The sequence below is a fragment of the Arvicola amphibius genome, chromosome 9, assembly GCF_903992535.2.
Source record: "Arvicola amphibius chromosome 9, mArvAmp1.2, whole genome shotgun sequence".
In the NCBI taxonomy this organism is placed as follows: Eukaryota; Metazoa; Chordata; class Mammalia; order Rodentia; family Cricetidae; genus Arvicola; species Arvicola amphibius.
In genome coordinates this window covers 52563803-52590542 of record NC_052055.2, presented here as the reverse complement: position 1 = coordinate 52590542, position 26740 = coordinate 52563803, and the positions used below count along the sequence as shown (strand labels likewise).

The 26740-nt window shown below is 43.4% G+C and overlaps 1 protein-coding gene across 1 annotated transcript in view; it reads left to right on the top strand.

The window, feature by feature from the left end:
* The first annotated feature begins 23738 nt into the window (after positions 1-23738).
* The window catches only part of Adamts20 (ADAM metallopeptidase with thrombospondin type 1 motif 20), a 121122-nt gene continuing 118120 nt past the window's right edge, over positions 23739-26740 (top strand). Inside the window, exons 1-2 of the mRNA XM_038342994.1 lie at positions 23739-23829; positions 24301-24662. Of these exons, the coding sequence (XP_038198922.1) occupies positions 23739-23829; positions 24301-24662 (453 nt within the window). The remainder of the gene's footprint in view (positions 23830-24300; positions 24663-26740) is intronic.

The following is a 26740-nucleotide window of genomic DNA, read 5'->3' as shown; positions in this document are numbered from 1 at the left end:
TTGTATACAGAATAAACAATGAGCACAACTGTTATGCTAATTTCCCCATCTTTTCAGTTGCCACGAGACAGATTTCTTTCTTCCTTCACTGGTTCCTTCCAACTTGTACAGCTAATAAATACGCCCATTCACTACAGATCTGCGTTTCCATAGAACATTGCTCTCTGACTGTTTCCTCCCTCTTAATGCAAACATTCAGGCTCGAGACTCCCGCTATGTACGAATCCTCACAGTTTGCCTTTCAGTTCCCGACATCATAACCCCATCCTCCTCCAGAATTCTGCCCTGGTAGTCAGTGATGCCCACGCTCATCCCATCCCTCCCATCTCAGTGGCTTCTCTCCTGGGCTTTGGGACATTGCCCACTCTGGGTCATCTTTTACAACTTCAGTTATTTCTTCTTGTGCAGATTTCTCAAAGTAGGTACAACTTGTTACAGACTTAGGCCATCTCTAAGTTGTTAACACATCCTTTTATCTTCCCTTTCCATTCATCTTGGCGTCGTGGTGGCCTCGGCTAACAGGTCCGTCTTGTCTTGTCTAAGTCTTCAGGTTAACCAGACAGGGCAACTTCTTCCCCTGGATCCCTGTTTCCTCCATCGTAGTGACTCCATCCAAAGGGAAAATAAAAGCACGTCACGTTGCCCAGGCCAGTCAATGTGGAGGTAAAGACAGGATACAGTATTGACATCAGAATGGCATTTATTCTTCTGACAACTCATAACCCCATCTCAGCACACTCTTTCAGATAAAATAGAGTGCTGTATTATACTTGTTCAGAATCCGCACGACTATCAAGCTCATCAAAACCAAAATCTGAGACAATGTCACATCCCAGAATCGCTTAAGTAGGCATGATGATGGCCATGTCATGTATGATATCAGTAACATATAAATATTGAGGAAATGTAAATGAATAATCTGTGGGCTTTGTGTCATAATCATATATCAGTATTGGTTAATTAGATGAACTAATGGGAGTTTAATACAAACTGACAACAGTAAGGTAAGTTGTGTCCGGGATGTAAGCTTGCAGAAACTGCGCAATATACTCAATAGTTTATGCAATGCTAAACTGTTCTGAAACAATGTATATTAATTAAAGTACTTTCTTCCTTCCCCTCCTTCTTTCTTTCTCTCCCTCTCTCTCTCTCTCTCTCTCTCTCTCTCTCTCTCTCTCTCTCTCTCTCTCTCTCTCTCTCTTTCTCTCTCTCCATTTCCCTATTTTATTCTTTTCATCCTGGTTGGTGGAACTCTTAGATTTCTTAAATTATTCTCCAAATGCAGGAGTTTGGATGGATGGTAACTGAATGGTGATGTTTCGTGTGTGACCTGAAATACTCTCCCCCACCCCTTGTCCACTGTATTGCTTCTCTCTTGTTCTTTTCAAAGGGGAAAATAATGCCCTTTAGTGGAAGGCCTGGAATCCTTACCAGGGTACTGATGCCAGCGCTGGTGTCCAAGGCTTGAGGCGCCAGTGTCTCTGTAAATCAGCCAGCACCTTGAGTCCTGCCAGCTTGGACCATGGCTTTGACTTGATGATATTGTCTCCACGTCTGCGATTCCCATGGGAATACTGTGGACCTGTCCCTCTGCTTCTTGGCTTGCTGTTAGGAGGGTTTGTTTGTGTCTGCGTGGAGCCCAGGCATCTATCTGGAGTGACTGAGAAGAACTTAGAAACATTATCTCTGTCCCTGAGTCTAAAACACGGCTTTTTAGAGATATACCATCTACCAAGACATTTCTTGACTCCTAGATTCTACTCACACATCTGAATCCAAAGATCTAGACTGGTTGGTTCAAGTTTCCCAAGGATGACGGTGCTGTGATTTTGTTCACAATTCTTCATCGACTTCCTCCGTAGCGTGTCCTCCAAAGACACTCTCACACCCAGAACATCGCCTCTCTTCAAGTTCTCCGTCCATTAACTCATCTCTAGGCTACCTGGTCCAGCCACGCTTAAAAGTCTTAAGCATCTACACTCCGATTACTCTGCCAGGTTTCTCACAGCCCCATCACCCTTCACTCACCACATCACAGCTGGGCAATTTTCCCTCATCACCCTAAAGTACCGTTCCATCTTTCTGTATCTCCACCACGACCGCACTGCATCATATCGGTTACCTGTTGATGTTTAGTAGGTTATCCCTATTACTTAGAAGATCAAAATATGCAATTGTATCTGTCTGAAGGGATCTAAATTCCACACACAAGTTACCCGGGTCCTCTAAGCCACAGTTCCTTTGTATAAGACTTGGTATCAGTTAGAACAATGGTCGCACTCAGGCTTATTTGGGAGATGGACTGGAAATCTCACAGATGTCAGTAGGATTCAGCTACACAAAGGTAGGTGGATATGGTCACCTGTTTCTATGGCTGTTAACCACAGGCCTTTCTCAGTTCCTCCTTATGCAGGTCTCTTTACCAGGTCCCTCTAACATGGTCACTGACTTCTATCGGCACAAGAAGGATAATAACAGCCAGAGCATAAGAGAGAAGTTAGCATCTTTATGTCAATCTAATTTCAGAGATAAACCACTTTTTCTGCATTCTGCTTGGCCAAGGTGAGTTCCCAGCTCATCCCACATTCAGAGGGAAGGGATCACATGAGGGCAGGAGTACCAGGCAGCTGGGTTCCCTGGGTGTGTGCTATGGCTACCTGTGGAAGCCAGGGAGCACCGGTCTGTGATCACTCAGATGTCAGACCCGATGATGCCACACACATGCAGCAAAATGACAGAGGGACATATATTGCTCACACAATGACACTTTCTGGGAAAAGCAGAGCAGACACAAAAGCTAGGCTGGCATGGCCTGAGAGAAAAGAAAAACAAGTGCCCATGGGTTTTATTGTGGTGAGGATTCCCTGGGGCATTGGGTTTAGATGGTTTGAGCTTCCCACCAGCACCAGGGATGGAGGCCTGGGGCTTTGTTATCCTCTTACCCTGAAATGAGACAGAAGGGGGGCATGCATGGAGGTGATGCGGGGACAATAGTAAGAACTGCTAATTGTAACCAGTGGAATTTACTTATTTAATTATTGTCTTTTTTTTGGTTTTTCGAGACAGGGTTTCCCTGTAGTTTCTAGAGCCTGTCCTGGAACTAGCTCTTGTAGACCAGGCTGGCCTCGAACTCAGAGATCTGCCTGCCTCTGCCTCCCTAGTGCTGGGATTAAAGGCGTGCACCACCACTGCCCGGCTTAATTATTGTCTTTGGCAAGACAAGGAAAGGGATGCATCCCTCTCCATATTCTCGAGACTTAGTGTGGTGTCTGTCACATGATGGTGGCTCATTGTGTGTTGGTTAAAAGATTAGATGACTGGACTGTCTGTTCTCTCTTAAAGATCATTTATTTACTTGCTGTATCTGCTTATAGACCTATTGATCTCTATCCAAGCCTGTTATGTAGTTACAATTATTTTCTTAATTGACCAGCTGATGTCCTCAGTAAGGAATTTAACCCACTTTTAATTTTAAGTCCATGTTTTAAGCATAAGATTCTTGAAAGGATGAAAGAAAACCCAAAGTACCAAACAGAAGGTTTTTACATGACTCTCCGTGACAAATTCTACAGGAGTGGAAGAGTTATCTAATACTAAAAAATTCTGTTGGAGTGGAAGAGTTCTCTAATACTAAGCTTTTAATCTAAAATCACCATGGCAAAGTTCTTATATCAAATTCAAAACTATCTCCTTGCTTTTAACACCATGACTTAGATTTTATGTTAAGGAAAACCTCAGCAGTTGTTGATTTGATTCTTTCTTTCCTTCCTTCCTTCCTTCCTTCCTTCCCTCCTTCCCTCCTTCTTCCCTCCCTCCCTCCCTCCCTTTCTTTTTTCCTTCCTTCCTTCCTTCCTTCCTTCCTTCCTTCCCTCCATTTTTCTCTTTACTTAAAGATATATTTATTTTATTTTATTTTGAGTGTATGAGTGCTTTGTCTGTATGTCTGAGAACCATGTGTGTGCCTTGGGCCTTTGAAGGTCAGGAGAGGTCATGGGAACCCTTGGAACTGGAGTTATAGATGGTTGTGAGTCACCATGTGGGTATTGGAAACCAAACCAGGGTTCCTCTGCAAGAGCCGCCAATGCTCTGGAGCACCGAGCCATCTCCAGCCCCAGGCTTGGCTATTTCCATCGTGCAGCTGTGAGAAACACAGTGTCCTAGTCTTTGGTGTCCCTGGTTGAGTTCAGAGCCTGATGTATTCTGCTAGAATCCATACTTCTTACCCTATATAAATGTACTCTATATAAATGCTTCATCCTTAGTGGGACAGTGTTGGCCCCTTTAGAGCAGCATTGGTCTCGTGAGAAGATCAATGCATTCCCGGTGACAGTGGCACAGCTTCTGATCAACAGCGGGGTTCTCAAGCTGCGGGTGCCGACCCCTCTGATGTTGCATATCAGATATTTACATTACAATTAATAACAGTTAATTGTTATTACAGTTATGAAGCCGCAACAAGATTTATGGTTGGAGGTCACGGCAACATGAGGAACTATATTAAAGGGTCACAGCATTAGGAAGGTTGAGAACCACGGATTTAAAACTTTCTGGCCTTCTTTGTCTTCTTTCCCTCTGTCACATGTGTCTGTGATTTCTCATTTTCCAGCAGAAGATCCTCACTAGAAGTCAGACAGATACTGGTACCACATACTTAGATTTCCATAACTGTATGCTAAGATAACCCTTTTTCTGTCTACACTATCCAGAGTCAGGTACTTGGTTATAGCAACATGTAGCCGACAGAGACAGTCCCAAACATAGTAAAGATCAAGCCGTGGAGTGGAGTGCGTCTTTTCTGTAAAGTACTCAAGGTACAGAGTTGTAAGAGCACAGTAGAGCATAGACATTATGACCTGTAGATCAAGTTATGCTGGACTGGAGAGATGGCTCAGCGGTTAAGAGCACTGTTTGCTCTTCCAGGGGACCCAGGTTCCATTCTCAGCACTCACTTGGCAGCTCACAATTGTCTGTAATTCCAGTTCTAGGGGGATCTGACACCCTCACATAGACAAAAAAAGGTTCCCAATGTTCCTAGATCAAGTGATGTTATCCCAAATCCTCGTAAATAACTCCTGCTAATAAACACGGCGACAAAACAAACAAAAATAGTGTGCAAACTGTGAGGGGTGTCAGTGCTGCCAGTCTGACGTGTCTAGCGTATCTGAAGCATGCTGGTTTCCACATCACCACTGGCATTTAAAAATCTTTCTCATTTTCATTATTTGAGGCAAACATACACAGCACTCCTAATCTGTGTATCATGGGTTCTGTCATCTATACGCTCCCACACATGGTGCATTGATTTAGATTCTTTCACAGAAGTTTCTACTCTTTGCGGGGAAGGATGGAATAGGCCAAATAAAAGCTAGCATGGCATGGCCTTCAGGATGGGGAACCAAGAATCTAGGGAGGGGAGGTGTGTGAGATGCTGAAGCCCTGTGCAGATGGCTCTGCCCCTCCCACTCAGCTGAAGGAGTGCGTTTGAAGTGGCGGAATAATTAGGCTCAAAGAACATACTGTCAGTGTGCCCTTCAAAGGGAAATCTTGAGTCAAACCTCGGGGCAATTAATTTCAACAATGTTTAGACCCTCGAAGACAGCTGCAGAGGCAAAACCTCCAGAGAACTGTCTCCCTTCTGAGAGCAAATGTTCCATCTATCCAGAGCAACCCAGTGTTGGAAAACAGCTCCTGACAAATTTCATATTTTTTACTTATCCTTTGTGATTAAAGCCGTACTCTCAGGATTATGGAACACAATTAGGCTTTATTAGATGGTACTCTTCTGAGTTTCGTAATTGTCACAATAATGTGCCACAGGCTTTCTGAACTCAGAAACTGATAGAACTGACATTCTATCAATAGACAGGGAATTTTTCGTTATCAAACATGGCTTATAAACTCTGTATCATTTGTCTTGACTAAGGGAAACCAGACAAAAAGAACAACGCAGATCTAAAATGTGTGGCCTTGACTCATTTTCCATGAAACAAATCGGATATTTTTCTTTCTTAACTTTTGGATGTTTTATAATTAATATGTTTGGTTCATAGGAAATTAAGATTTAGAGGCTTTTGCTTTTCCAACAAAGTTAAAACAAATCTTATTTATACCAGGCACTCCATCTTGTCAACTTGAAATGTTTTTCACATTTTTAAGAGCGATGATGGAGTTAAACACAGAGTCCCTTGGCTGCCTTGACTTAAAGCCCCTTAGAGCCCAAGAGGAGGCAGCACCATGCTCTGGCATGAAGCCAGGGCGTTTTAGTTTCTTAACAACATTCTATTTCCCTGAACTCCGAAAGAAGTGACAGGTTATTTTGTCTGTAATGGTGGTTATTTTCAACTTCAAAAACTTTTCTGTGATCTTAAAACCTTATAATTTGTTCACAGTTACAAGTTAATACAGGTGCTGGGCGGCATCTGTATGCAATTTTAGCTGAGAGATACGGCAGAGATTTTAGCCCTCCAAACTTATTTTATTAGACATCGATTGTCTAGAAGCCTGCTGCCAGCATTGCAGTTCGCTGGCATCCGTGGTAAGGAGACAGACGTTCATACGTCAGTTGGGGCCCTGGGGCCCTCATCACTCCCGTTGCACGGAAGACGCAGGTCAGTAGCTTCGGTACTGGAGTTACTATGGCTGTCCTTTTCTATGCCTGCATCACTCCGCGCTGAAGAAACCTCATATCATAGCGTTCCAGTGCTCTCTTCATGAGGCCTCTGTCAGGCTGGGCCTTCCGGTTATCCGCCTCTCTTTTCTTCTCCATCCCCTAAGTTTGGCTGCAGCTCTCTAGAGGAGGAGCGCTTAAAACAAAGGAGCCAACAAAGATACAAATTAGCTGTGTGCAGGATTCCTCCTCAGGCCTCTTCCAATCACATGAGCAAAATTTCAGGGAAGGCCTGGTTGGGTCATCCCGCTGAATAAGAGGTAGGAAACACACAGACGCACACACTCTGTCTGTCTGTCTGTCTGTCTGTCTGTCTGTCTGTCTGTCTGTCTGTCTATCATCTGTCTACCTGTCTGTCTGTCTGTCTATCATCTGTCTACCTGTCTGTCTATTTATCATCTATCTATTGTCTATAATCTATGTCATCTATCTCTCCCCCTTCTCAGTCCCCCACATACTCATACACACATACACACACACACACACACACACACACACACACACAATTAAGTGAAGGGAAAGAGAAAACAGTTTTAATTTAGAGTTGTTGAAAACCCAATTGCTTTTTAAAAGGGTGGGGTTAGAAGGCATCAACTTAGTAGGAAACAGAACAGAGTTGGAGAGAGCCTACCCGTGCACTGCCTTACTGCAAATATATGCAGTCCCAGTTTAAAGACTGCAAGTGGGAGGGAAATGATAGGAATTACATGAGTTTCCCTAAAACTACCTACCTTGTTACAGTCAGTTTCTCATGTTTCCAATTGCGACCTTCTATGAAAAAAGAAAGAAAAAGAAAAATGAAAAACGATATAAGCAATTTTATCTAATAATACATTATCACACAAATTAGCAAAGCATCAGTTATAAAGAGTTGTAGAAATCTGACCATGTGACCTTAAGGCTCCTATACAAATGCAGAGACCCCCCCCCCCAGCTTCTTTGCATGCAAAGCTCCTGCTGGTGGCAATGGGGACTGGGGACTGACGACAGGGTGCTCTGTGGTGGCTGATGCGGCTGGTAGGGTAAACTATAAAATAACGCCTCCGCTATCTGTTCCCAAGTCCTGCGGCACAGAGGTGGAAGCCAGAACATTTGCCGGCTTGAATAATTCAACTTTCGAATCTGTTTATGGTTGAAGACAGTTTTGATTTACTTTTCGTCAACCTTTCATTCCTGGTCTTATTTCTACACTGACCTTCCCCCCCCCCCCCCCCCCCCCCGCAGCCCCTTCTGCCTAAAGTTCTTTGATTTTAAGAGTCAGCTTGGTATTCGGTTTCAGAAATAAAAATCAGAAACGAGGGGAAGGTATCTGGAGGAAAATGGTTTTAGAACAAAGAGAAAGTGGGCTTAAGATAACCAAGCTTTCATTTTAGACATTCCTCCCGACTCTGACACGCTAAGAGAGTTGTGCTGCTCACTTCTTGGTGCTGGCATCTCCTCTGCCTGACCCCCCACAGATAACAAACTTGACATGCTTTAAATATTTATAGAGGGCTCAGGAGTGTGAGAGAAAGCCATCCGGTATCCAGCACATGGACGGTGCAGCTCAGAACTTCACCGGTGCCACACAGGGTGCAGAGTGGAAACAGTTTAAACTGGACGAGCCTGCAGAGGCTGGACTGACACACTCACAGGTGGGATCTTTCAAACATGGGGCTTACGATATCTGTTTATGATTTATTATGATTTAAGAAAATAATTTTTGTCTCAGTGGTATGGAAATGTTAATTAAAAATACAAAGAGAAAAGTACTATCTACTCTCCCGCACCCCCATCTTCTTGTGGTTTCTAGCTTTCCCTGTCTTCAAATCACCTTTCTGCCCAAATAGACAACGTGGCTGGGAACGGAATGTCTAAGGGAATAAACAGGGCAGCATGAGACTTCGCGGCTCTGAGGGAAAACAGAGGTCCTCTTTCCGGCTTGGTAAACATCTCATTTGAACAAATCTGATTAGCCATACTTGAGGCGTGTGCTGACCCTGGATATCACATTCAGGTGTGGAAGCAGCGGCAGGTTGCTTAGCTGCTTCTTGCGGCCTGGCTCTGCAGCCTTCCTATTATCAAGTGGCTGGGGCAGGAGGATTGCTCCCTGGGGAGAGCAAGGCATTTATGAGGGGAAGGGGAGAGGGCGTGCTCAGGAAATGACAGTGTATGTGTCTGTTACCTGGAAAACTCAAGGTCACAGTAGAAGGATGACAATTGGTAGATGTGCCGTTTTATAAAAAACTGAAATTCTTTAAAGAAAAATACCATGCTTCTATTATTTATTCAGCAGACATTATCAATGTCATGTCCATTGTCGTGACAAAATATCTCGGATGCTCAAATTATACGGAGAAAATTTTGCTATTAACTCCTGATTTCAGAGTCTCAGTTCATGGTCACGTAGTCCACTGCTCTTGGACCTGTACGCAGTGGAAGAACTCGGTAGGAAATGCTGCTAGGGAGAACAAGAAGGAGACAGGAGGGGCCAGATCCCAACACCCCCTTCAGTGGTATGTACCCTGATAACCTAAATTCCTAACACTAGGCTGTGCCTCAGAATTGTTCTGCTAACTCCCAATTGTGCCTTCAGCTAAGGACCAAGGCTTCAATACAGAAGCATGGGGTGTGGGACCCTTGAAGAACCAAATTGTGATGCATCTTTACCAAGTGTCTGGAGTTGTAAAATTCCTCTGCTATTTCTCTGAGTTGGTAACTTAAAACCCTCAAACAGCATTTCTTATGGTGACCTACAGATACTACAACCTTTATTAAGCTCAATGCCTAGAAATTCTTCCCCAGAGCCATCTGAAGCCCCGTGGGAAACTCTGGGTACAACTTTTGGCTTCTCTGGTCCCATCCCCTCCTGCTCCTGTCTCAGGGCAGAGTCCGGGGACCTCAAGGCTTACCATTCAGGTCATTCCTAAGACCAGGTTACCACTCAGATCATTCCTAAGACCAGCTTTTGATCACATCTTTCAAGTAGCGGGGTTACACGTAAGAACCTTCCAGGTCCCTTTCATTTTCCTCAACAGCTAGAAACATGAAGAGAACCCACGTTTTAGGCTTTGTCTTGCATCCTTGCTACATGATTCTAATGAGAAACAGAATGAGAGGGGATCAAAACCCAAAGAGTCCAAGAAAGGAATAAAGACGGCTTAACTGATTCCAATTGGGGAAGCAGGTAATCTTAAGAATAGGGGTGATATTTAAGCTTAGCTTTGAAGGTCGTTTGGGTTTAGGCTGATGGTAAGGAAATGTTCAAGATGCAAGTGGTGTGAGCTAGAGAGTAGTGACGTCCATGGCGTGCATGGGGAATAAAACACGTGGCCACAGAAATCGGAAGTTAAAAATGTTGTCTTAGAAGTTCTTTAAAGTTTTCCTCTTTTTTTTCAGGGTCTATTGTTAAACATTCGCTGGAAAGTGAATACAGAAAGAGATAACTGAAGCCCAGTCAAGGAAAATTGCATTTGGTCTTAGTTGGGAGGGCCCCAGCAAGGGAGAGAGATACAATACTAACAGAGGAAGAATGTCACCTGAGTGAGCCCCTAGTCTGGGACTGAGGACACTGGCTAAGAAAGTGCTGTGAAGTATGAGAAGAGAGGCTTTGTACAGAAGCATTTCAGAGGGAGTTGATCAGAGAATAATTCTGGACATTGAGAGAGGCAAAAGACTGGTCCTTCATGCTGCTCTGAGACTCTGCCTGCTGGGGCATCCGTTGCTGGGTCATCTGTTGCTGGGGTATCTGGTGCTGGGGCATCCGTTGCTGGGGCATCTGTTGCTGGGGCATCCGTTGCTGGGGCACCCATTGCTGGGGCACCCTGTGCTGGGGCACCCGGTGCTGGGGCACCCGTTGCTGGGGCATCCGGTGCTGGGGCACCCAGTGGGGCCCCTGCAAAGACACTGTCCCTCCACTGAGGCAGCTTTTCTCATGGTGACTCTGCACATTGCACCAAGCCTTTGTCTTGTGTGATGCTTTCCACCTTACCTTCAGGGCAACCTTCAGGTTTCAAGCTCTTGGCCAATATGTGGACCCAAAGAGATTGTCTACATCCCCTTCCCCCACCAGGCAACTTTCAGGCTTAAATCTGACTGGTTATAATAATGTTTGTTTGTTCCAGTTGACTTAGGAATTTTAGTCCTGTGGGTGGATAATGACCACACCCACTGTCAACCTTTCTCCTCACCTCACTTAGCATTTAAAGAGCTGTGCAGTTGTGCGGGACTGAAAACAGTGTGTTAAAGAGTGGACTATGGCCTGGTGGTTGTGGCACCTGCCTTTAATACCAGCACGTGGGGGACAGAGGCAGATGATCTCTGTGAGTTCACGGCCAGCCTGGTCTACAGAGCAAGTTCCAGGACAGGCTCCAAAGCTACAAAGAAACCCTGTCTTGAAAAAAAATTAAATTAAAAAAATGAACTTACTATGGCACAGAGAGAACTAGGTTCAAATTATGTTCATGAGTTACTTTTCTTGGAATCATGAGCAATACTAAACTACAGGGTCCTGGTGAAGACAACTGCATTTCATCTAAGTGCTCAACCCTGTTATGTAAAAAGCACCCCCGAATGTCAGTTATTATTAGGACTTATACTTCACTTGTCCTGGTTTGTGTGATGTATTACACGTCCCACTAATGACAGCTTTGAACTTTGTGTTTCTGTTCCTCTCTGAGATCACCCTTTTTAATTCAATGCAAGGATCTCTGTGTAGTGAGAGTAGCTGGGACTTTTGTTAAATTCTTTTGAGGAAGGGTCACACATTTAAACAGCAGTTGTTCCTCTTTTCACGTTTTGTCACTGCTGATCTACTTTCCCTTTACTCTGCACCGATGTGGTAGAAAGGCAAGTATCTAGTATTTCGCTGTCTCAATGGCGTAGAGACGCTAACAACTTAGCACTGACTTCAGTAAACATTTAGAGAGTCTCCTTCGTACTTGATGTGCTTGGCTTTGTTGGGGCCCCCAGATACAACAGCAACAAATGTTATCTGTCTTCGAGAAGTTTATCTTGATATTATCCTGAAACCTGAGCAGTCCTCAGAGACCAGAATTTGTATATTCAGGCTGGCCTTAGAGTCCTATAAAAGACATGCAATCTCCATCGAGTGGCTTCATCTTAGGAGACCTTAGAAGATAATTTTATTTTCTTGACTTTCTTTTTTCTAAATATTGGAGACTGAACCCAGGGCTCTTGCCTCTTAGGCAAACACTACCGCTGGGCTACCCTTCACTCTTTTATCTTTACACTTCAAATATTCCATTGAAAGATAAGAGACATCTGTTGGACATTTTTCAGACATGTTTATAATTTCCTAAACTTTAAAATACATAAGTCAGTGAAACTACCATCACAGTCATGATAATGAATAGAAGTCCCTCCACAAAGTCACCTCAACCTCATTTACAATTGCGTGGTCCCAGCCCACCCCTCCTCACATCTCAGGAAATCGCAGACTCTTTCCTCTCCCCATGATTGATAGCTGTCCCTTGAGTCATGTGCTGCTACTATCTGGGTAGGATTTCTTTCTTTATTTCTTACCGTGGTAAAGACACGAGAGATGAGCTCTCACCTGTTAACAGTATCTTACATTCCTTTGGATGTATACTCCTCCCTGTGGGATTGTTGGCTCATATGGTTGGCTCCAGGTTCTAATTTGGAGGGGAACGCCTGTACTGGTTTCATGGCTGCCACATATTTTGTATCCCCATCAGCAGCCTACAAAGGGTGTGACTAACCCCACCATATATTTCCTTTACTTTCCAAGATCAACCAGTTCACGCTTCCCTGGATGCTACCTTTGTTCCTCTTATTTCTTGATGCTCATCTGCAGTCACTTGAGTGGCTCCGTTCGTCAGCTTTTAACCAGGCTCAAGGCGCTTACATTTGTAAAGTTCATCTGACAGATCCACGTGTCGCTCCAAGGCCAACTTTGTCTTCGTAACTAAGCCACGTGAGAGGATGGACTGTGCAGTTACCACACCCACTCGACTTCAGCTCTGCACCAGAAGCACTGCCGCCATCACATCCTGAGCCCCTGATGTGAAATCCGAGAGGTGCGCACTGCGCCTCGGCTTGTCTGAACTTTGACTCGTAGCTGCTCACGCCTTTACTTGGGATCTTTATTTAATTTTGTGTCACATTAAAAAAAAAAAGTCCTCTTCTCCAGGATGGCATCCTGGAATGAGCCGTTTGGTCTGACGGGTCCGAGTGTATCCCATCTAGTCTGCGTAGGCACACTCATTGAGATGTGCGCAAGGATGGAGTCCCTTGTCACGCCGTTCAGATGAAATCACCAAATGGGACCTATGGTGACTCTCAGAATACATTTGTATCGTGAAGTATGACAGGGAGGTATTTCATAGAATGTTTCCCATTTTTTTTTTGTAAAAATCTCACATCTTTATAGAAAGTATTTTCATGGTCTCATTTTATGAGAGAAGATGTAAGCATGGAGAACCAGTTTCTATGACTCCATTCCAGTTTTTAACATAACTAATAGTTAAGCAATTCTTTCTACATGTGTGTGGTATAAGGAACAAAAGAAGTCAGTGTGCATAAATTCCCTTCTAACAAAATATTTCAAAATCAATTATGTAGTACACACTTTTCTTTGTTGCATGTCATTAGTCTGAGCTTTGTAGAGGTCCTTTAAATGCCAAACACTCTTCTAGCCTTTTTGTTTCTATGGAAGGAAGAAACTTTTCCTTATTTTCTGTCATAAAGAACATGGTATTTCTCCAGCCCAAGGACCATATTCTTTTTTTTCTTTTGCTGTCCTCTCTCAAGAACAAAGGAAAGCTTCTGAGATTCTAGTTGTTAGAGGTTCTGATTATTGGGTTACATTATATCTAGACATAATTACTCAACCTTCAAAGGCTACTTAACATTGAACTACATGATGTCTAATAATATTTTTAATATTCACAACTGTCTTCAGCCTATGATATCTTTATTTCTCTGCCAGTCTTGGGTGCTTTATAGTTTATCTTAAATAATAAAGTTACAGAGAAATAAAATGTTAGATGTGGAGGTTTGAATAAAAAATATCCCCCATAGAGTCTAGTATTTCAACATTTGGTTCCCAATTGTACTACATGGGGGAAGGTTATGGAACCTTTGCGAGGTACAGTCTTGCTGGAGGAAGTGCATCACTGGATGTGGGCTCTGAAAACGTATAGCCTCACTCCCATTGCCGATTCTCTGTGTCTGCTCCCTGTGTGTGGACAGACATGTGAGCAGCCATCTTCTTCCTGGTCCTGCTGCTGTACTATGTCTTCACCAGGATTTCTGAACTGTAGCCATCTGGAACAGTAAGTTAAAACAGACTTTTGTCCTAAAACTTGCTTTTGGTCATAGTCTTGTATCATAGCAACCAAAGTGACTGGTATAGATGTGTAAATACAGAAGTTCTCCAGTTCGATCTTATTTCATAGGTAAGAAAACAAACTGAGACTTGGAAAAAATGATATTATTTGTCATATGTTATTCTGATGTGTTACCAGCTTGAACCTAACTCTAATTAATTCATAATTCTATGAAGGAAGTGGTAGTGGCTTTTGGAAAATGATATTGCTATTGGAATGGCTTACATGCACTTTTGCCCCGTGTCATGTTCTCCTCAGCACAGATATTTTCTTGGCTCCTTGTAAATAGTCTTATATTTAAACCATTCAATCATCATCATTAACATGATGCGCTGCCTGATGGATTTCCAGGCACTGTCCCAGACAGAACCGAGTTGTCGTTGCTTCAGCTCCTCCCATTGAATCCAGAGCTCCACAGTGAAGCTGGACAAGGGAGGGCAGCTCTTTCTGTGTTTGGGATGATTGGGTAAGTGATCAGTAAGTAGCCTTGGGAAATACTTTTTGCCATAATTTCCCTGGTATTTTTGGCCTGAGAAATTCTAATTTTAGGATCTGATGATTGAATTAAATTGTATCTAGAATAATTATTTACCCAAAAAGATAAGTATAGAATTATAATATTTAATTACCTGATTCCTTTAAACTCTTTTACATAGTAAAAAGTATTTTAATATCATCACAGCATATTAGTTAAAACTTACTATAGAATTAAGCACACACATGTAGGAAAGTGAGCAGAAGGGTAAATCGGTCAAAGCTTCCAAGACCAGCCCGTTTGTACAGTAGCAGCCAGATCGAGAACAAAATGTAACTAGTGCTCATTCACCCAATCCAGTTTCTATTCCCTCCAACTTGGGGATTAGCCACTACTCCTGTTTCTAATTACATAAGGCGATTCTGTCTGCTGATCGTGCATCCTGCATACACACGAAACCACACACCGTGTTCCCCTTCCTGTCAGTCATAGGCTGTACTCTAAGCTGTATTATATTTGGTTACGACCTTGTATTGACTATAGATTTTAACATTCTGCTTCTGTTGTGTAGCCCATCAACACTTTTCCATTTGGCTGCTGATTCCTTTTAGGTAGTTTGGGGTCTGGGTCATCACACATGGTGCGGCTGTGAACATTCTTTCAGATGCCTCCTCTTGAACGTATGGACACCTTCCTGTCATACATGGTGCATGCACAGCTTTCAGACATTGCTAGCTTCAGTGGGGCTGCAGCATTTCATGTCCCCATCACTGTCACCAAATCCTTGCCACTATTTGAGAATCTTCCTCTTCTAAATTTGTCCATTCTGTGGCCATGGTGGTGGCTCACTGTACCTTTATCTGCACTGCTTGATGGTCCATGGCCTTGAGAAAAAACAATTTTTCAAAATTCATTTTTTTCTATCTATCTTATTGCACAAAATCATGTTTAAAATCTATTTTGGTTGTTATCTTTCTTTAACTTAGAGGAGATTATTTTCCCCTAATATAATCTGAATCTAAATCTTTGTTAGATAAATGTGCTACAAATAATTTCGTTTATACATTGTCTTCTCTGAATAGTATATTTTTCTTTAGTTAATTTTACTTTTATGTAGCTAGTTAAAAATGTTATTTGTGAGGAAAATAGAAATAAGGTTTATCATATTTATATGTATGTATACATATATAGTATATATATTATTTATATATCTACAATGTATGCAATATAATATATATATATCCACAACAGCATTCAATTCAGAAGATATTAAAATCAGAAGAGTGTAATATGCTTATTCAATGAGAGAAATATGACCCAAATATTTTATCCAATGTGGTTATTCCTCATTTTATCTACATTTCTTACTGGTGTTTTCATAATTTTAAAATATATCACATATTTTAAATTTTATTTTGTTACAGTGCTTACTTCACTTCTAATCCTCTTATGAATTCTTTAAAATTATGTTTTAGCCCACTTATTTTCCTTCTTTATCTTCCGTGAATTGTCATATTTCTCAACACTCAAAAGTTATAAGCTGATATTTTGGTGTAATGTTTGTATATATAAGCTGCTCCATAACAACAATTTTCTACTTGAATTCTTCATTCATAGGTTCTATCACCACAAATGCTAAAGAAATGCAAGATGGAAATAACTGTTTAAATCTAGTATTTAAATCCAAACACTACAACATGAGATATATACTATGCAAGGTTACGTGTTTGGAAAGGCATAAATCACAGTAGTATACAGTTGAAAGTAGAGAGGTGCATGTTAGAGATGTAACCACCAATCCTAAAGCAGCCACTTAAATCACAAAGCAATGAGTTCAGCTAAGGCAAACTCGGTGAGTAAAGTATTTGCTCCCAAGCCTGGTGTCCTGAGTTTGATCCCTGGGGTGTACAGAGTGAGAGGAGAGAACCAACTCAGAGGCACACACATACACATGAAATAAATAAATGTAGTTAAAACATTTTCAAAGAGTTTGGCTAGCAGGAGAGATGAAATAGATATTTATTTAGTTCAAAAGAAGACAAACAAGGAAAAAGAAAGAATAATAGTATAAATAGAAAGCAAACAGTGAAATTATCGACTTGAATGTAACCTTTCAACAATTAGACTAAATGTGAATGGCATAAATGTTCCAAATAAAAAAATGATGTTAGATTGACTGTTCTGTGTTTGCTTACCCTTAAGCTATATGACTGTCAATATTAGAATTTATGTAGTTATTGAACAGTTTATTTATTGCCTACTATGGAGAAACATATCTTTACTGCTAAGGAAACTGCCTCAAATACCTTTGTATAATAACTTCTCACATGACTGTAATTGTGCTGAACACAGATAAATAAAAGAATGGTTAGAACAGAGTATAATGTAATACATACTAGGGCACAGAAACTTGATTTTTTTCTCTGTATACTTGGAAATAATGATAATTTCTTAAAATTATTAAGAAAAATGAAGGGATGGAAAGTAGTTTAATGTGACAGTGCTTACTAGCATGTGAGAAACCCTGTGTTGAATTTCCCATCACCGAAAAGAAAGAAAGAAGAAAATAAAGATCACAACTTCAACAATTATACTAAATATGACACGGTAAAATATTCTAAAAATTGTAACAAAATTATTTCTTTTGGTATATTATTTAACTTTACAGAAGTAAAGCTTTCAAAATAAGTAAATTTTACAAATAAAATATGTAGTGTGAAGCGGCGGGCTACCACCCGCCACCCGCCACCCGGCCGCCGGCTAGCTTTACACCCGAAATAATTACACGGAAACTGTATTCTTTTAAAACACTGCCTGGCCCATAGTTTCAGCCTCTTATTGGCTAATTCTCACATCTTCCTTTAACCCATATTTAATAATCTGGGTAGCACCACGAGGTGTGGCTTACCAGGAGAGATCTTAACCTGCGTCCATCTCGGAGAGGAGAAGCATGGAGACTCACTATGGCGAATCCCTGAAGCGTCTCCCTCTAACTCTACTTCCTTGTTCCCACAATTCTGTTCTGTCTACTCCACCTACCTAATTTTCTGTTCTTAAAGGGCTAAGGCAGTTTTCTTTATTAATTAACCAATGAAAGAAACATAGACAGATAACTCTCCTCCATCAATTCCCCTTTTTCTGTTTAAACAAAAAAGAAAGGCTTCAACTTTAACATAGCAAAATTACATATAACAAAACAGTTATCAAGCAAGTATTACAGTTACAATATTTAAATCTATTTTATCTTTTATCATAACTAAGGAAAACTATAACTATTGAACCATTCTTCAACTCCATCAAAGACTCCAGAAGGATATAAGACTACCTAAGTAAACAAGAAGTAAGTAACTTATAAAACTCTAGAAATGACAGAGACAACTCGCTGCCTGGACAGTCACCCAAAGTTCCTCTGTACCGTTGGGGCATCCATCTTCGGGCTTCAGGCCCACAGTATCCAGCAGACATTTCCATGAAGCAGAAAAATTCCAAAGACAGTTCAGTCACTTTCTGCTGTGTCCTGCAGAACGTCTCGCAGACTCTTTCATGAATCAGGAATCCCGAAAGACCATCTCACCTTTAGGCAAGTTCAGCAGTCCTCTCTCTGCGGGTTCTTTGTGTCCAGTTTATGGAACAGTCCAAGCAAGAGCAGTTTCTTGCCCAAATGGCTAACAAACTCCATAAGTAGCCTCTTCGATGCCCATCTTCCTCTTGAAGTAGATTGGTGCTGCCAGGAGCAGATGTGTCTCATTGTCATGAAAAACCCTAAGTTATTAAAACATTAAATGCCATATTCTGCAGTCTTTGAAAGATATGAAGAATGTCTATCTAACTGAAATATATCTCTACATATCTAGAAAATCTAATAACATGACTACAAGCTTAACTATTATCAATGATTATCCATTAACAACCTATATTTCCTAATTATACATTACAGTTGTTAAAATGAACTACACAATCAAAATAGCTTAATCAAGATCAGAAATACATATACATATAACAAATTGTCCTTAAAATCTATACCAATGCAAATTATTCATATCTATATCATCTCCCCCTTTAAATGTAAAAGAACATTTATAAACAATATTTGGGAAAATGGGCGCAGTTTTTCTCTCCAAACTGCTTCCTGCTGAATGGGGGCGCTGTTATTTAGGTCTTTCATGGTGTAACCTGTGTGCTAGGTTCCTCTCAGTTGGCAGTTGAGTGAAGTAATTTTTTGAAGATGTTCACAGCAACCTTTCAGGAGGGCGTGGTCTATCATACCATATTGGGATAGAAGCAATCCACAGAGTCTCGTCCTCTGTGAAAACAAAAGAAGAAACTCTTTTCCAAAGCATCATGTTCTTAGATCCAAATCCTGAAGTCATACCGTTAAGATGTCCATTCTGGTCTAGCCTGGCAGCCCATATAATGAAATGTCTCTCTGTACTTAGCTCCTTTACAGTCAAAAAAATCAAAGAAAACACAACAAAATACATAATCCAGACTCTCTGTGAATTTTCCATTTTTACGTGGCTTATTTTCACTCTATCACTTTACTTTATTCTGTCTCTTTAAAGACTTTACCCCTTTTTTAAGGCATTAACTTTATTCTCTATATATTTATTTTTTTTCTCTCTCTCAAGCCTACGTACAGTCATCCAACATATGGGGGTCTTATATGTCTGAATCTGTCCTATTGTGAATCTGTAATTTTTTACTATCCAGGAGCATTTCTTAAAATGTTAAGCACTTCTTAAAAACTTAAGTTGCGCCACTTATAGGTAATACGGTACTGCCTGTTTCCAGCCAAGTCTAAACCTTAACTGCGCAGTTATTGTGGTAATTACGATAGATCCTGCCTGAGCTCAGTACAGTTCAGCATGGCGGAGCAGAGCCAAAGCCGCTACTGCCTCAGTCATTTGGTGTCCCTGAGCTGCACACAGTTACAGGTACACAGTAGTCCACATTGGAGCTGCACTCAGCAGTTTAATTTTGATACTGAGCGTGCAGCACAGAAACTCTTTTAATCCAAGTCACAGCCGAATCTGAGGCGCAGAGCACCGCGCAGTTTGAAAACACCTCTCTCTCTATGGCGGCAGGAATCCGCAAATGCTGTCCCGCTCGCCTAAGCCTGATTCCGCCATCTGCCCAGGTGCAGGCAGGGAGCAGTGAGCCATTGGCATGGTCTCAGTACTTTTTTTTTCCAAGCGGGCAAGGTTTTTAAGTGGATTTAGTGACCACGTTGGAGTGCCAATCTGTAGTGTGAAGCGGCGGGGCTGCGTCCTGCCGCCCAGTTCCCAGCAACTGGCTAACTTTATCCGAAATAATTACACGGAAACTGTATTCTTTTAAAACACTGCCTGGCCCATAGTTTCAGCCTCTTATTGGCTAATTCTCACATCTTCCTTTAACCCATATTTAATAATCTGGGTAGCACCACGAGGTGTGGCTTACCAGGAGAGATCTTAACCTGCGTCCATCTCGGAGAGGAGAAGCATGGAGACTCACTATGGCGAATCCCTGAAGCGTCTCCCTCTAACTCTACTTCCTTGTTCCCACAATTCTGTTCTGTCTACTCCACCTACCTAATTTTCTGTTCTTAAAGGGCTAAGGCAGTTTTCTTTATTAATTAACCAATGAAAGAAACATAGACAGATAACTCTCCTCCATCAAAAATATATATGATGTAAATATGACTTCCATTTTCTGAGTCACTGCTGGTTTCAATTGTATATAAGATTTAAGCTGGTATAAAGAGTTCAATTTTTTTCTAACTTCTTATATTTGAAACCAAAGAAACCTGAATCTAATTTTGTGGATAATCCAAAGTGAGTTTCCTAATTTTTGTGTCCCTTATGACATGGCAATGAGTAAATTAAATAAAGTTACTTTTCTAAAGTTTGTCAGGCCTGCCTGGGATGTCAGAGGAAATCCAAAAGTGGTCCCTCTAACCATCAATATGAGAAAAAAGGCTAGATTAAATTGCAGTTGAGAATAGCTCATTTGTGAGATATTTTCCAGTCGGGAAAGGTGACAGACAACCGGAATGTTACATAAAGAGACAAATATAATAAAAAAATCATTTGAATTCAAAGAGACATTTATAGTAACTATATACTATATGAAAACAAACAACTTATTTTCTTTAAAACAAAGAAAGTAATGTTGTTTATTACCAATAATTTGGCCAAGTTTCAAACCCTACGAAGTGCAGTAATTGGTATGGCAAGCTATGCCCATGGGTTCCTATGTTATGAAGGTAACGAACCGCCTTCTGATGAGATTTGAGAGGAAATGCATGCTTAGTACTGTACATCCGGTCCCAAACAGAGGCTCACAGGTGCCAGGGGTGAGTCTATTACTATGATTCTGGTCAATGAACACAGTCAACTGCCTCTAAACTCTTAGCTCTATACTGCTGGACTGGTGCACACCTCCAATTTTACAAAGAGAAACTTCTCTCTATAGCAGATAGTGGTTAACGCAGAAACTGGTCCAAGTGCCATGAGTAAGTGTTAGTGGCATTCTCCACTACAAATGGGAAATCTATATCGCCTCACTCTTAAGGCTCAGGGCCACTGTGGAAAAGGGTGTGTGTGGTGGCTTGAATAAGCATGGCCCCCACAGACTCACTTTTTTGAAAGCTTGGTCCACAGGGAGAGGCACTTATTAGGAGATGTGACCTTTTTGGAGGAAGTGTATCACTGTGAGGGTGGGCTTTGAGGTCTCATATGCTGAAGCTATACCCAGTGTGTTTCATGGTTCACTTCCCGCTGCCTCTGGGGTCAAGATGTACAACTCTCAGCTCTTTCTCCAGCACCATGTCTGCCTGCATGCCACCATGTTGCACCGTGATGACCCTGGACTAAACCTCTGAAACTGTAGACCAGCTCCAAAGGAATGTTTTCCTTTATGAGTTGCAGGGGTCATGGTGTCTCTTCCCAGCAATAGAAATGCTCACTAAGACAGGGTGGGAAGAAAGATAAGAAGAGCCAGGCAGGGAGTACCGAAGGAAAATTGTCTCTTAGACAAGTCAGGGCTGACGCACTCAGACACACAACAGCTATGGTGACCTGCAGAGCTGCCATGGTCGCCTGCATAAAACCTGTCTTAAGATCAAGCCAGCTGACGGTCTAGCCTAAAGTAGAAAGGGGTTCATTGCGCACACGCCAGCTGCGCACAGACTATGTTTTCTGGGGAAGAGGAGTCACTTTTCTGCAAGGGTGAGTTTCACCATAGGTTAGCCACACTCCTTTGGGTGGTCCCATACCCATGAGAACATAGACAGCGCAAACTGTGCTCCTTAGGATGTTATTAAAATAATAGAGAACAAAGTTGTGAGAGCATGAGCAAGTTGGGGGTGGATCTAAAGTTAGAGGGAGGAGCGGGGGGGGGGGAGGGGGTACATTGTATGTCATTTTCAAAGAACTAATTGAAACATGTTTAAACATAGCGACACAGGACACACATCCCCCCCATACCTTCCCATTAGCACATTATTTCCAAAATGTTAGATACGTTGAAAACAAAATACTTCATTACAATACCGCTTTGAACATTCAGGGATTAAAATGAGGTGTCTCTCAGCAGTCAAGTAGCAATTAAAGCTACCTGACTTTCTGGTTCTGGTTTAGGTTCTTCGTAGGCAGAAAGGCCTGGGCTCCCAAAGCCAAAATGCATTCAGAGCTGCATGCTTATTATAGTGCCCAAACTGTATTACGGGAAAGGTAAGGGTTAAATTCACAGGTGTGGGTAAAGTCCATTATTATTCTCTTTAAGAACACCACATTCTGACTTTGGGGGAAACCTACCAGAACTCTGTAATTCTCTGGTAGATGAAATGGCACTTGTGAAGAAGGGGATAAGAAGAAGAAGGCCTGAAGATCAATTACACCATCGGTCAGCTGGCCATTTCACCGACAAGTACAAGTTTAAACTCTCCCTCCCTCAAACTGTTCTTCCACATTGGCTGCTGGCAACAGACTGATGACTCCGATGATCTGAAAGGAAGGGGCATGGCGTCTGAAGGCAATTTCCATGGCCAAGAGCCCAGAGTGCAACAGTGGCTACAAACGAAACTGAAGTGCATTCATCCATTGTATCCCGGAAGATTTACCTTCTCTGTTTAATGGCCTTGGTTGGATTTCAAGCCAGGCTGTCGACTCCCTCTCCTTTTGTCTTCGTTCTGGTAAAGAGAAGTGGTTGCAGAGCCTGCGAATCAAACAGGTGAACCCAGGACAAGAGGTGTAGTGTTGAAAAGAGGCTGTTTTCTCTCCCTGCTAAAGTTGGTGGAGTTCGACAGCACCCGGCCACACAGATGGAGTCCGAGCTACAGCTATTGTTGAAGAGGGTAACAGCGAAGGAGGGCTTTAGTCACACTGTGGAGAGACAGACGCCAGGAACGGGCAGATGTTTTGTGGATCTTGACATTTATGTAAGTTTTGGGGGAGAGAGTTCTTCGTGCAAATTTTAGCCCCAAACATTTAGCGGGGCAACACGAATCGCTGCGGCTGCTGGAGCTGTGAAGACTCCAATGCCCCCCTTGTACTTTTGTCAAGCGATTGATGCAGTCATTCACAAGTCTTCTAGATCAGTAACCCCCAAGTCCCAGACTCTCCCTTCTCACAGGGTCCCTTAAAAATGAGCCTGGCCAGAAGCCACTTTGGTAGCATCCATCCAGGGTTGGCAATTTTGCGTGAAGAAGCCTAAAAGAACTTCTCGGGGTGAGTAGCAGAGGTCACTTTCTGACACTTGACATTTCGCTGCAGGAACTAACTCCAGTCCCCTATCACCTGTCAACTTGCGTGGGGTCTTGGGGGCCCTTGGGACCTCGAGCTGCAGCCAGGGAGGTCGCGGTGCGCGCGCTGGCGGGCGGGGCTGCGCCCGGCTGGGGCTGCGCGGGAGGCCGAGCCGCCGCGCCTCCCGCTGATTGGCCGGCTCGGCAAGGGGGGCGGGCTCTCCGCCGCCCCGCGCGCCCCGCTACTTTGGCTCGGTTCCTGCTGGGCCGGGCGGTGAGCGCTTCCCAGGGTGGCGCGCGGGCCTGCTAGAGCCAGGCGGGCTGCGAGCTATGAGGCTGCGGCACCGGCAGCGGGGACCGGTGGCGGGGCGAGGCGGGTCGGACTGCCGCCCGGGTGGCTCAGGAGGCTGCTGAGGCGCCGCGGCAAATAGCGAGAGCGCGGAGGAGGGCAGCAGAGCGCGGGGAGCGGGCGGCCCGGGCGGCCTCCCTGTCCGGATCCCACCCCCCTCCCCGAAACGTGCAGCCATGCGGGTGGCCAAGTGGCTGACCGGGCTGCTTTGCCCGATCTCGCTCCTTCTCACTGGGTCTTGGGAAGTTCGTTTCCACCCACGACAGGGTAAGGTCGCCGTGGGCGATGCCCGCAGCGCGCAGGGCGGGGTGCGAGTGGGTGGTGCGGACTCGCGGAGACCCCCAGGCCGGCCAGCTCCGAGCATCTCCGAGGACTTCACTGGGTGTCTGGGTGTCGTGGAATCGCGTGCACTAGGGACAAGCTCCCCTGGCCATGCGGCGGGCACGCGTGGGGACACGGGGCAGCGTACGCTAGGAGGACACGGATCGTTGGCGGCAGGGAAGAGACGAGGGGCTGACAAGGAGGTGGCTGCGCAGGGTGGTGGGTGGCAGAGTCTGTGTGGAGCACATAGGAGCTGTGGAAAAGCAGAACATGGTCACAGTGTCCATGTGCGTGCGTGTGCATCTATCGTGTCCCTGGGACGGACCAAAATTGGGTACCTTTAGTCGGGATGCTTGGTTCCAGAGTTTGTGGTTTGGACAGCGTCGGGCTTCATAGACATTGCTCTATGTGTTGTAGAATCCTTGGTGAAGACTCTGGCCTCCTATGAAGTGGTGACCCCCGCGCGGGTCAATGAGTTCGGAGACGTGTTTCCCCAGAACCGGCACTTCAGCAGGAAGAAACGGAGCTCCGGGGCTCCCGAACCCACTCCCCTCAGGACCCACTACCGCATCCGTGCCTACGGGCAGCTCTTCCACCTGAACCTGAGCGCTGACTCGGCCTTCCTGGCTGCAGGCTATACTGAGGTGCACTTGGGGACCCCGGCGCCTAGGACAGGCGGGGGCAGCGCGGAGCCCCCAGACCTGCGCCACTGCTTCTACCGTGGCCAGGTCAACGCGCGAGAGGACCACACTGCGGTCTTCAGTCTCTGTGGGGGACTGGTAAGCCTGATTGTGCCTCCCTTGGCGTTTTCTAGTGATCCCGTCCCTGGTTGCTTTGGGGGTGGGGCACGGTGGTTCCTAGTAAGTTTCTCTGAGAAACTCAGAGGGACCAGGAGAGGAACCCAGGCCAGAGGATGAGAGAGCATTTTTTATCGACTTGTCACATGCTCCAGTGGCGATCAGGAGTGTACTCTTGGATTCTGCTTCTACACTCTCAGGGCAATTTCTTCCACTCTGGTGCCTTAGTGCTGGGCAGCTGTTGACGCCGAATACCCCACATTTCATAAATGTAGTCGAAGAATAGAGAATTAGAGTGCGGGGAGGAGAAAATATTGACTGTACGCGATTTAAAGAGGCTCCCGAGGCTGAAAAGATTTAGAAAGAAGTTTGTTCAGTTTCTGGTATGGGGACATCCACTAACAGGCACATGGGAGGGAAAAGGAAGATGACGACTGGTCCTGGAAAGATAGAAAATATCCACAACATAATTGCTAGTATGGGAGAACTAGAAACGACAAGAGTAGAAGAGAGGGAGTCTAAAATCCTAATGAAGAGATTGTCGGGCGGTGGTGGCGCACGCCTTTAATCCCAGCACTCGGGAAGCAGAGGCAGGCTGATCTCTGTGAGTTCGAGACCAGCCTGGTCTACAAGAGCTAGTTCCAGGACAGGCTCCAAAGCTACAGAGAAACCCTGTCTCGAAAATAAAAAAAGAAAAGAAAAGAAAAAGAAGAGAGAGAAAATGAAATAAAGCACCACTCATGTTTCATTTGATTTTTTCCCTTGAAAACAAAGATTCTTATTGCTTTTTCCCATGACGGACTTAAGTCTACATATACCCAGAATCTCTTGCCAGTATACTCATTTTAAATATGCAATGTCACATATATTATTAAAATGAAAGTCAATGAACCAAAATAGCAAAATACCACCACGCTAGTTTGCTATGCATTCGTGCATACTTGCATATGAATGCCTGAATCGTTACTTTGTGTAATCATTACACATTACAAAGTAAATCATTACTTTGTGTAATGAGATAAATCGTCACTGATTGCTAACATGATAGAAGAGTCAGTCCCATTTTATTATGGACACAGCTACACTGGCCCTGGTGTTCCAGCCCCAGTTGAAGGAAAGAACTCAGCTACAAATTTCTTGTGAGCCCAAGTTTTCTTTAACCAAAACAAATAGACCAAAGCCGGACAGAGGCAGCACACGCCTTTGATCCCATCACTGTGGAGGCAGAGGCAGGTGGATCTCGTGAGGTCGAGGCTACACAGAGAAACCACAGAGAAGCCCGGTCTGAAAAAAACAAGCAAAAAAGAAAAATAAATAAATAGACCATACTTTGTGGAAGGTGTTCAGATAGTTCCACAAAATCATCTGTTTATTATTTGAGTCAAACATTGGTAGTAGTTCTTTCCAGACAAAATGTAATAATACTTACTTTCAAGATTTAAAACGTCTAGGGTTTGAGCACTGTTAATTACAGAGCTGGCTAGTGTTTATATCAAGTAAACCTGACACAGGTTTACATCATTTTGGATGACAGAACCCCAGTTGAGAAAAGACTCCTACCTGATTGCCCTGAGGGAAACTGTGGTGTATTTTTGTAATTAGTAATTGATGTGGGAGGGCCCAGCCTATTGCTGGTGGTACCATCGCTGGGCTTGTGGTCCTGGATGTTATAAGAAAGCAGGCTGAGGAAGCCACAAGCAAGCAAGGGAGTAGTGTTCCTCTATGGTTTCTGCATCAGTTCCTGCTTCTAGGTTCTTGCCTTGAGTTCCTGCCCTGACTTCCATGGATGATGTACTTCCATGGGTTACTACAAGCTGTAAGATGAAATAAACCCTTCCTTCCCCAGGTTGCTCTGGTTATGGTGTTTATCACAGCATTAAAACCCTAAAACAATTACTAAGTCACTTTGGAAAGTCTTTTTGCTCTCTTCAAGCTAAAATGTTTCCAGTAATTTCCTTCCTGTTTACATCAACAACACAGCAGAAGCACCAATAATAAACAAACATTTATACTTCATGGAAAATCACTCTATTATTTAAAGACTTAAACATAACGCTTAG